Source organism: Typha angustifolia, chromosome 15, assembly GCF_048772165.1.
Source record: "Typha angustifolia cultivar Huaian chromosome 15, ASM4877216v1, whole genome shotgun sequence".
NCBI lineage: Eukaryota > Viridiplantae > Streptophyta > Magnoliopsida > Poales > Typhaceae > Typha > Typha angustifolia.
In genome coordinates, this window is record NC_133253.1 from 19,617,493 (window position 1) to 19,629,673 (window position 12,181).

Here is a 12,181-nt window from a genome sequence, read left to right on the forward strand (position 1 = left end):
AATATCTCATCGCCTGAATTGTTGGATTAACCAAATTACCCCACTTATAATAATAAGATATTTAAGTGGCTTAATTAAGTTTAATATTTTATTTCATTTTTAAAATTCTTTATTACCCTCTCTCTTTGCCCTAATCCTCTTTCTAAACAAAATCCTTTCTCACCTCTCCAACCACATCCCACCCCAACAAGGGATGGCGCATGACACGAGGCGGGCGGGCGACTATGGCCTGGTGGTAAATGAGTCGACGAAGACCGAGGAGCAAATAGTCTCAAGGTTGTGCATGAGCTTGTCAAGCTCAGTATTTTGGGCCTTGTCGATGGGGAAAAGACAGTTGAGGGCTTCGGGGTCGATAGAGGTGCAGGAAGTGATCTGGCGGTTGATGGCGAAAGTGGAAAAGAAGGTTACGAGAAGACCCTTGGCGACGAGATGCTTAGTGGGCGGAGAAAAGAGTTGACATGGCCTTGGTCGAGGAAGGAGACGAGGATGATATGGAGAGATGTGGAAGAATCAACCATGGCACTCGTCGTCGATTTATCTCCGCGGTCTGATCCATCCTTCCTCCTCCCTAATAGCTCTTGCGAGCTCTTTGGTGACGCAAGGCTCGAAGAATAGGGCATAAGGCATTTGGAGAGAGAGAATCGGTGATGTTGGGCTCAGAGAAGAGGGCGACGATGACACTGAGCTCGAAGAGGAAAGCGACAAGGAGGAGGATGAGGACCGCAATAGGCACAAGAGGGGTCAAAATTTGTTGAGAATGAGGAGGGGTATTTTATTCCACGTAAATTTTCCTATTAACTTGCATATTACTTACACATGCTTATGAGAGTAAAATTGTCATATATTTATCACATTAAAACCACGTGATAATTTATGGATGGAAATAAATAGCGGAATCCTAATGAAAGGAGTCAAGTTAAATATTTTTAATAGATTAAGGGGTTTGTGTGTACAAAAAATTAAAGATGTCATTATAGAAATATGTGATAGTTCAAATGGCGAAAAAAAAAATTCTTATTTTCTTCTTCAATTTATTAATTATTCTAAAAGCAAAAGTTATTAGAGAACGATAAACGTAAGAAGTAGCCTATGCTATCTCTAAACACTTAAGCCGTTAGATAGGGTTTTTCTCGTGATCTAGTCTCTCACCTGCCATAAGCTGAATTAATTAGTGATGAGCGCTAGGACATAGCTCAATTTGAAATATATTGTACACCTATAGGTAGGTTGAGACATTTCAATTTTTCTTGCAAGTAATTGAAGACCTATAAACTAATAGAAATGATCAAATCTTTGAATTTTCAAAGAGAAAAAGGGTGGGAGGAGGGCCTACCTGAGAACTATTCTGTGGAGCAGATATATACTATACTATAATGTACTACTGTTGAAGGATATTTAAAAGCACACCAACCTAATGAGACAGCAGCACAGATGAATCCTACCAAGTTGCAAGTTATTAGAGGAAAAGTACTTACGGCAACTCGTTATCAACTTTACCACAAGACCTATGCTTGCCTGTTTACTTTGAAAAGACACCATACTTACTTATCCTAATAGCAATTAGAGGAATTAATGCTGCGTCCGATACCAGACTATTTTAGCTGGTTGACAAAGAAATCTGAAAGACAATGTAGGTTGGACCATCACACTGTCACTTTCTTTTGGATATGCATACCTAATTTCTCATAAAAATATTTCTAAGTTTGAATTCCAACGATGAAAGAGTTCATTCAAATTAGGGTTTGTGGATGAGATTTGAACTAAAAATATTCATACACAATATATATATATATATATACCTATGGGAGCATGCAAGCTTGAGTTGAAGTGACACTGTTAAATAATGGAGTTCATTTAGAGAGATGAAACCAAAAAAGAAAAGAGAAAAAGACAAAAGTAGTGACTATTATTTATGATGTAAAATTTTAAAAAGTACACAAGGAGATGGGAATTTGAGATGAGAAAAAAGTGTGTGCATTTAATAATAGAGTACTAAGATTATTCATGCCCATAAAAATGACAAATTAATGGCGAGACTCCTTTAATGTACAAAGATGTACACACAAATTATTCATAAAAGATCCAAATATTACATCCACATTAGCAAATTCAATCCCCACTCACGTCTCCACACTTCCAGGGTTAATTAATCCTTACCTCGATTATTCTCTCTCCTTTTTTTTAGCCCCAATCGTTGCAAGATTTTTACGTCACCTACCCCTACCTGGAAACCAAGCTAAATTTTGAACAAACCCATTAATTTCATTAATCGCCTTTTTCGTCCGATCAGCAGGCGTAGAAATCGACGAGCTCGTCGAGCGACTCCGGCGGCGGGTCGGCGTTCTCCAGCATCCAGAGCAGGTGCTCGAACAGCACCACCTCACAGCCCACCACCGTCCCGGCCACCCCTCCGGCGACGCCGCCGGAGCGGTCTACGAGGTTCCGGAATAGTGGGTGGCCGACCAGGTCGGAGCTGATGAGGTACCGGCGGCGGGACTTGCCGACGTAGACGGGGTGGAACCCGGAGGGCACCTCGTCGCCGTGGAACGATGCCGACGCCAGCGACGGCGAGCGCCACGTGTCGTCGTCCTGGGACATGGAGGAGGCGGCGGAGCGTGAGATGCGGCTGGAGGAGTGCCACCGCTTTATCATGCACTTGAGCTTGCTTAGCTTCCCCCCGGTTTTAGCCATTTTCGCAAGGTAGAAAGAAAAAGAGAGAGAGAGAGAGAGATAGATAGAAGGGGGCTGGAATCGGGGAGAGAGGAAGGAGGAAGGAAGGTTCGGGGATTTATAGTGGGGGGTGGGGGGGAGGGGAAGGAGACGACAGCGGAGAGGGACAAAGGCGCGAGGGGAAGAGGGGGAGAGGGAGGGGGGGAAGGGGGGAGTGGAGGGAATGGGACCCGAATGTCGTGGATAATTACCAAGGGTACCACTGGCATTCATTTGTTTTTATTCCCGTGGGCTATACTCTATAGGCTATAGGTACAGGGGAAATATACGTACACACCTACAAAGTGTTGGTATTTCGTACGTGTAGATAGATGATAATGGGTTTACTGGCGTTACTATGTTATCTATGTCGCCATGTCGGTGCATAGATGATAAATCTATTAATTGTATTTACATAACATGAAGGACGAAATTGCAAGCTGATTGATTCCTACATATCCCAGTTTTATAGGATACCTACATTGTTATACAGATTAAATTCCTAATTTTTATATTCTTTCACTCAAATTGAGATTATTAACATTTTGGAATTAAGTATACTTTATCCTTTATATTTTGGATAAATTTTTTTGTCAATAATTATTTTAAATTTTTTTTTGCTCGAATGCAACGGTTGGGTTATCGTTTAAACTTAAAACAATGTCTATGAATTTTTATTTTAAATAGAAATTAATTTATTCTTCCAGCATCCATCGGCTTAGGTCAAGTGGTGGCTACATGCTTTAGGCTAGATCTAGTTTAATACGGATGAAGCATTTTCGTTAAAGGGCTATCGGAGTGGATCATGAGCAATGTTGAGGTCGGAAGAGAGTGCTTTAGTAGCCATTGCTTGGGAATCTATTCTTAGTAGCTCTACAATGAGGTCGGAAGAGGATACTTTAGTGGCCATTGCTTGGAAGTTGGGAGCCAATTCGCAGAGTAGACTTGAGATAGAAATTGAACCAAACTCCCTCGTGTTAGCCCAAATTCTAAGTAAGGAGATTGAGAGTTTGTAGGGCATCACAATGATCATTGGTGAGTGCATTAACCTTATTGAGGCTTTTGAGGATGTAAAGATTTTTTATGTCTTTAGAGAAAGGGATCGGATCATGATTAGAGTAGCAAATCAGGGTAAGATAGTCTACGATAATTATATCTTAGGGTCTATAGAGGGACTCTCCTATGAACTTTGTAATTTTCTCTATTTTGACACACTTCTAATATCGCTATTAGTCAAAGTGTTCTAATTTAAGCTAAATACAACTTCTGATTTCAATATATATATAATATTGTTGTAGACTTTTCCTTTATTCAAATAAGTCACCTTAGACCCATAATGATACAAAAGTATTTTGTCTAGGACAAGTAAAAGGAAATTTTCATCTAAAATATATAAAGATAAGATATGCTTGACAATAATATTTATCTCTTTGGACTTTGTCTTCAAATGCCCAGCTGTCGGTACAGCTAATCAGACCATATATTAAAGAAATATGTAGCTAATGTAATTCATATTCTGGAAGTAATTGGGAGCTTCATACAAGGCATGCAACTAGATAAAATAATTAAGCACGGGTGAACAGAACTGCCATCATTTTATTTGGTCCAATTTCCAAATGTCATCATCTGAAGCTCTCCTTGTAAATGTTACAGAAGGCTAGGGTCGCTTTTATGGGTCTCTGGTGAATGGTGATACAAAATAATGTATAAGTAGTTCCTCTTAACAACAAAAGCTTAACGAAAGCGACAGACATGTGGGTGGAAGTTAGGGAGGTCCCCAATCTCCATTACAAGCTCTAATTTCAAATACTCTCATCATTTGTCCTCGCTAATTTTTGGGTTATAAAACTAATTACATTACGATTAGGGTTTGGGACGTAGTGTGGAACAGTGTGTGACATGATAGCATAAACAAAATGGAAAGAATTCCGGCGTCCTATTTCACAATCACTTGCAAGAATCAAGGGAGGCCAATAAATTAAAGAATGGATTAAGAGAGTGAAAAGGTAAGCATTTTCCTGTACTTAATTTGGTTGTGTTCCACTCTTTAATAGCTCGACAGAGGCATCAGTGGAGCCCAATCTTTTAAGAATCTGTCTACCTCCCAAACAGCCGTTTATCTCCTAATTAATCCTAACAATAATAATCTCTATATATCTATAAGAAATTGGTAGTTGGAAGATGACTTTGTCAAATCAAACATATACTCATCTTTGTCACTTAGTCCGATTTGATTCTCCAAGGCATAAATCAACTCTGCAATCATGGAAGAATAACCAGTCTCTAGCTAATTACGCATAACGATAAAAGTTAGGAGACTTGGACGCGAGTAAATAGGAGTTTAGTGGTTGGATAATGGCGTCAAAATGAAGCAATATAAAAGACATTGAGAATGTAGCCAAAAAACAACACCTACTTTTTAACGTGTAGGATGGCTGATAAAAGTATAAATCTCTCTACCTACAATTTCCACTTAGGCTATAAGGTGATTACTTTGAGGAACACTAACTGATAGTCAATTAAACAAACATCACTATATAATATGTATGGGCATTGGCTTTGGCAGTCTAGCTTGGTGAAACTTTAAGGATGATCCTCTATATATGTGAGTAGAGTACAGTTGTAAAGCTTGTAGGTAGCTCAGCAGACAGTACTCAGAAGCCAAGCCTTTGTTGGGTTGTCTAAGGGGAATCCTATGGTGGAGAACAGCCAAGGGCCTACCCCTTGGGCCTTGGCGTTGGTGGTGGTGGTACAACTCTGTGGACCAAAGGATGGATATATATTGATCTCAGCCCTAGCAAATAAAGAGGCTACTTATTACTAGGAAAGAGAGAGATACTCTTCTTCTTCTTCTTTCACTGTAGCAGCATCCTCTCATATCATTCTTTCGATGCCATTTCTGGGCGTCAATTTGCAGAATACTACCAGATACTGTGGCCTGGCATTGCTGTGGAGCTTATGCTCAGCATTTAATTTGATGCAGATAGGAGCACTCTATCAAAATTGACAATTATACCCCCTAGAAGTTTTTTTTATTTAATTAACGAGTTTTAAATCTCCCCCATGTGCCACAGTGTTAGTCTCTATTCTCGTAATAGTCCCTATCTGCATCACACGTTGAACTAAGCGGTGCTCTGTATTATATATATACATATGTTCAGATGTTCTCCTTCAGATTTTATCTATGTTGTTTACTATTTTATTTATTTTTAAATCATTTTAGCTGAAGATTCTGGAAAGAGTAAATCGACGGCCAATGAGATTTGACCACGTGCCGTGTTCTCTCTCTCTCTCTCTCTCTCTCAGTTTATATGAGCTCGACTGATTGCCCCATGGTGTGTACTTAATGGGCTTCAGATATTAGGCCCACTAAATAAGCCCAGCCCAGGATTAAACAGTCCAACGAAGGATCAAGATATTTCTAGATCATTCGTCTTAGGCAGACACGCGACACCGTATCATCTCTCTTCGCTCTCGAACGTTCCTCCCCGCCTATTAAGCTCCACCCTCCTCACTGTCTCGGGAGAGAGATATATGTATACAAAATTGGATCGAATCCACACCTATAAGAGATGAGTATATTGGCCGATACAGCGGTGACCCACCTCTTACACCTACCGGAGACGCTCGAGAAACTGGTGTTCCCGTCACCGCGGTCGCACGAGAACCACCGCGGCCACGCCCAGGCAAACGAGCGGGGGTTCGGGAGCATCCCGGTGGATATACTTGAGACGGCGAAGGAGTACACCTTCTTCCTCGACGTCCCCGGGCTAACCAAGTCTGACATCCAGGTAATCTAAAATCTTCCTGTATTTCTCCCTGATTCTGACTCGATCTAGGTGATCTGTGAAGTAACTGACGACGGAGATTGGGCATAGGTGACATTGGAGGAGGAGGAGAAGACTCTGGTGGTGAAGAGCGGAGGAGGGAAGAGGAAGAGAGAGGAAGGCGAGGAGGAAGGGAGTAGGTACCTGCGGCTGGAGAGGAGAGCGTCGGCAAAGTTCCTGAGGAAGTTTCGGCTACCGGGTGATGCTAATCCTTCGGCGATCTCGGCGAGGTGTGAAAATGGAGTGCTCACGGTGGTAGTGGGGAAGATGCCGCCGCCGGAGAGCAAGAAGAAGACGGTGGAGGTCACCGTGGCTTAAGCTTGAGCTCGAGGATTAGGTGTTATTAGTGTTAATTTTAAAATGTTAGGAATAGTTAAAGAGGATTAGTTTGTCTTTAAAATGGATAGCCTGCTGTGTCGCGGATACTCGAACAGATAGCTTTGTAACTACTGCGACATCTTTCAAATTCTATCCGACTATCTATTCGTGTGATATATGGTGCGATATAAATCTCTGCAACATAATTAGTGTATGATAAAGATAAGATTTAAGTGATTTTTATAAATTACACTTTATATTTTGTCTACTGTATGATCGACAACCTGTCTTTTGAGAATTTTATAATTCAATATTTTTTTAATATTTTTTATTTAATATTTAAATCAAGTTATTTAAATATTATTTTTTCATTTTTTTTTCTTTTGAAGAGAAAAAGAGAATAAAAAAACAAAGGTAATTAAGTATTTATAAAATTATGTATATATTATAACTAAATATTTTTTAATACCGTCTAAATTAATTTAAGATATTAAAAAAACTATATAATAAAATAAAAGATCAAATTATAAAATAGGACTCAAATATAATTTGGTAACATTTATACTCTCTAAAATAGATGTGACATTAAGACTTTCTGAATTATCATAATTTTTATAGGGGTTATATTGTCAACACTTTCTGAGTTATTATAATTCTCATAGGCGATTATATTGTTATATGAAAAAAAATATATATAAGATTAGTGTGTATTTTTATACTGGAAGCAAGTGTAAAAGATCTTTTAGTTTTTAATAAGTATCTAGATTGTGATATTTTATTATAAATATGTAAATGTATTTAATTTTAAGAGTTTAATCATGTTATTATTAAAACCTAAGAATTTTTTTTAAATAGTTTATATATTTGAACTTTAGGAGGCGACAATTTGATAAGAGATCAGGATATAAAAAGAGTACGAAATAAATTGAGAGGAAGAAAAGAACAAGAGAAATGAGAAACTACATTATGAGAGAACTAGATATGGGAGAGAGAATTGTGAACTGGGAGAGGATTATGGAGATCAAGTAAGGTTACTGACTATGTGAGGAGAGGAAGAGAGTATGGGAGAGAAGTTTGAGAGATTTAGAGTTTGAAAGTCATAGAAATCATGAAGGTTATAACAAGGAGAGAAATATTGAAAGAAGATGAAAGAGAGAAGATTGAAAGGAAGAGAATATAAATACACTATTATAAATTTGGAGTGACAAAAATAAAAGAAAAAGATATCAAGTTAACTTTGGATGAAGATTAAATAATAGATTGATAGAAGTATTATTTTGAAATATTTGAATAATTTAAGGGTTACAATTCGAAGAGTCTACATATAATTATAGTCTATGAAAAATTCAAAAACTTTCATATGCAAAAAAAAAAAAGAAAAAAAAAAGAAAAAAAAGAATCTGTATAAGAAAAAAAATATTAGTCCTGTATCATACTTGCTTATAAGACCATCGTTTTATGGATCTTCTACTCATTCAAGATCAAGGCGCTTAAACCAGTCAGCAATAGTTCTGGAGAGAACTCTAGTGTCATTGACGGATAAAGACTTCAAACTCTGAGCAACAGCATCTGCTGGGGTATACTGGGGACCAACTTGCCATTTCAAGTCCTGTATGAGGAGAAGTAACTTGCCATATTAATTATGAACAAATTATGGAAGTTTATGACGATTAACAGAAAGAAATTAGTACCTGTACACATGGGGTTAGATGATTTCCTGACAATGTAACTTTTTCCACTCTGCCGCCTATAGATTCGACTCGAGGTTTCAGTATGTCCTCTAGAAGGTCAGTTTCATCAATAGCATCAGTACTAAACTTCACCTGCAAGAGTTATATATACTTAAAGGAAATATGAGTGGAACCAAGAGAAGGACATGGAGTGCATCATATGATCATATATTTGTTACCAGCAACGTGCAAGGTACGCTGTATGATCTCTTGAAGAACTCACGATTTTCTGAAGGTGTTGGCTTGAACTCTGATGTACCTTCCATGACCTGAAGAAAATGAAGTAGAGATGATGCAGATCTTTGCTCAGGTTAAATAGCATAATCTGAGACAAAAGGTTTGGGAGAGAACCTGATTCATAACTGATGGAATCTGATCAACGAATTTATTCAAAGATACTATAGCTTCCTGGTCTGACACTATCAATGTTCCTGCAGTATCCAGTAGTGTCTTCCACGCGTCCCCTAGGAGATCAGTTCAGAGCGATATGAGCACATTAGAACAGTAATATTCTGCGAATCTTCTTGAACCATGTAATGGATGGAAGCAACTAAAAGAACCTCCTTCCCTGAGCAAGTTGTGAGATCATATGATACAGAATATCCAAGATAATATAACTTTATCAATGTTAGAGATTCCATGAACTCTGAATGCAAGAGAGGCATATGAAGCATTGTTCACGGTGCAAATTTTCTTTTGGCAATTTACCTCAAAATGATTTAGCAAAGGAGTACGTAAATGCCAGTGTAACCTGGTGATTTTATTCCCTCGTTTCTTGTGCTCCTTCACAAATCATCTGATTATTTCAAAATTAAAAACTATAAAAGCAGAACAATTGGTATTTACACAGTTCCGATTCAGATCTTAAAAATAGCAATGCAGCATCAAATTCTAGTACCTAAAATTCAACATATCTCCATTTGAATTAGTTTCCCAAAGATCAATGTCTAGTCACCATGCCTCTCTCTCTCTGTGGGGAGGGGAGAGAGAGAGAGAGAGAGAGAGAGAGAGAGAGAGATTAATACGAGGAAAAAGATCAAAGAGCCAACCAGGAAGTGATGGTAAGCTTCATTGAGAGTCTAAAGGCAGCATGCTTTCTTTTTAAAAAGGACCAAAGCAACACATGTCTAGTATTACAATCAAGAACTAACAATTCATAATCCCAATATGATTAATAATGACGAAAATTTTGACAAAATTATAAATTATTATGAAATGTTTTGTCTTATCATCGAAATAACATCCAACAGGAACAATTCTAGCACACAAACTTCATGCCTGAATCATGATATAGCATACCTTATATGAATGACATGTCAACACAAACTTTTGTCACCAAGTAAAACAAATCTGGACAAAACTGAGTACCTGATGCATTTCTGGCCATCGTGTACATGGGCAATGCTTCCATTACAGGTACTACTTGACTAACCATAGGACCGAACTGCACCAATGCTTCCCAAGTTACTTAAAAGATCAAGATATTATGAAGTAGCAGATTAAGAAATGAAATCACTCGCTCATTAGATGTAAAAGAAACCTTAAGTCACATATAATGAATTCCAGCAACTTTGACCACTCTTTGAGAACATATAGCACAGGTAGAATAAATGCCCATATACATAACAGTGAGGAGAAAACTTCTTCCAGGGTTAGTCTCAATTTTGTACAGTGAGATGGATCTGTTATTGTTGTTCTTTCTTAGTTTCTATCATCTACTTAATTCAAAATTGTGCCATTGGAACTCTTGTACATAATTTTGAACTTATACCATAAGAGATAATATTGTAAAACGAAAAATAATCATCTCTGGTCAAATGCACACCCTTAAGTTGAGATGACTTAAACTACTACTACAATTTGGAGAGAAGGTAGAGAAGCTACCTTCTTCTACCATAAAAGTACACCCAGTCACCTCTACAAGCTCAGATCAAGCCAGTCAAATATATTCAAATACATTATTTACTTCAAAAATGCAAACAGAAGAATGGTAGAAAAAAAAAATTACCTGCTCAAAGTATGGAACAGCCTCTGCTGCCGGCTTGTTGTTGAACGAGACAACTGCATTAGCCTTCCAGAACAAAAACGTAGAACTCTTAGGTATATTTGTGGTTATTTCCAAAACAAAAGAAATAAAGAATAGAACAAACAACAAAGTTTCCAGTATCTCCTTCTCCCTGTTCGTTCAAGACAAGTTCACTTCTCTGTAATCGTAAATATAGAAAGAACTGAACCTTGGGTAACTTTTCCGAGAAATAGCTTCCCACAAGCATTTGAAGTAGCGCTCCGTTACTGCAAGTCATATCCCAATATAATGATGGTGAAGAGAAAGGTATTTAAGCAGGAAAAAAGAAAACTTTTCTTGCACCTCCGACTCAAAAGATGAGCTTGAATCAATGAACTGTCCGAATGCTCTAAGTTTAATAGCAATTGAACTCCATGAATTATATCTTAACTAAAACGGGTTATGGCACTCACCTATGACCAACAGAGTAGAGCGGAAGGCAAGAAATATCCAAGGGTGTTATCCCAGCATCTGGAATCCCCGAAGCTAAGAGCTCATCTAAGCAAGCTTGGAACCTCTCGTACACCTCCCTCGCTGCCATCTCGTGATCGAAGGTCACTTTGTACGGCACGGAAACCACGAGGAACCCTTCCTTCGCCAGAAGCTCCATCAGATAGCTAAAAGAGAAGTTGGATCTTCAGCAAAACCGCTAAAAATCGCATCATATTTTCCCCCCACTACGCCTCTTCTCCAGCATCACATAGAATTAAACCTACCTATACGTGACCTCAGGAACGGCTCCGACGAAGGCGCCACCCAAGAATTTAATGATGGCGATGGGTTTCTGGCCTTTGGGCGGTGGAACGATGAGGCAAGAGTCCATCCTAAGATATGAACGCCGAGGCATCCTGTAGGTGGTTCCTCCGGCGTACCCGTTGGAGATGGCTCGAGGTGAGGAATGTCTTGGTCTCCTGAGTTGGTGATTACGGCCATTAGAGGAGAGGGGGATGGAAGCGGAATTGGGCTGGGAGAGGGGAAGGAAGGAAGAGGATAGATCTTTGAGAAGAAGGGAGGATGGAGGAAGAGGGAGAACGAGGGCCATGGAATTAGTATTCGAGAGGAAGAGGAGGGAAAGAGGAGAGGTGGAAAGTAATGGAAGGGGGTTGAAGAAGCGGGTGAAACGAGAATATAAGCTAATGGTTCTGCCACGGTATCATAATATCTGGATCACTATTTGGTTGTCACTATTTTAACTGGGTTTTAATTCAGTCACTGGTTACTAGTGAAGCTAATGATATTAATTTGATTTTAGGTTCAACCAGGGGAAATTTGTAATTTAAATCTACCCATTTTTATTTAGTACCTACATTGTAAGATTATCATGGGTCCATCTATCACTATTTCTGAATCATTCTTGTTTTTTTTTTCGAAAAAGAAATTAATTAACTACTTGGAAACCGTTTCGAACGAAAAGGTATTAATTAAGAGGCAGAGGATTAAAAGTGAATTAGTCCAGATTAATGAATACTAAATTTCTACACCAGGCGACCTAGTTATACAGGTAATTGCTCCCACTGAAGTACTACTAGACA

At 38.6% G+C, this 12,181-nt stretch overlaps 3 protein-coding genes across 3 annotated transcripts; 1 reads left to right on the forward strand and 2 right to left on the reverse strand.

Moving 5' to 3' along the window:
• Positions 1-1,909: 1,909 nt before the first annotated feature.
• Positions 1,910-2,793, reverse strand: LOC140778917 (auxin-responsive protein SAUR76-like). The gene has a single exon (XM_073123822.1). The coding sequence runs from the start codon at positions 2,689-2,691 to the stop codon at positions 2,287-2,289; it is 405 nt and encodes a 134-aa protein (XP_072979923.1). The 5' UTR covers positions 2,692-2,793; the 3' UTR covers positions 1,910-2,286.
• A 3,359-nt stretch (positions 2,794-6,152) lies between these two features.
• On the forward strand, positions 6,153-7,005 carry LOC140778885 (17.4 kDa class III heat shock protein). The gene is made up of 2 exons (XM_073123780.1): positions 6,153-6,500; positions 6,588-7,005. Exons 1-2 carry the CDS (start codon positions 6,282-6,284, stop codon positions 6,852-6,854), a joined length of 486 nt encoding a protein of 161 aa, XP_072979881.1. The 5' UTR covers positions 6,153-6,281; the 3' UTR covers positions 6,855-7,005.
• Positions 7,006-8,102: 1,097 nt separating this feature from the next.
• LOC140779766 (uncharacterized) lies at positions 8,103-11,774 on the reverse strand. The gene is made up of 9 exons (XM_073125018.1): positions 11,366-11,774; positions 11,063-11,266; positions 10,819-10,876; positions 10,593-10,655; positions 9,953-10,028; positions 8,936-9,048; positions 8,764-8,853; positions 8,546-8,677; positions 8,103-8,463 (listed from the first exon to the last, which is right to left on the reverse strand). Exons 1-9 carry the CDS (start codon positions 11,689-11,691, stop codon positions 8,326-8,328), a joined length of 1,200 nt encoding a protein of 399 aa, XP_072981119.1. The 5' UTR covers positions 11,692-11,774; the 3' UTR covers positions 8,103-8,325.
• Positions 11,775-12,181: the final 407 nt, after the last annotated feature.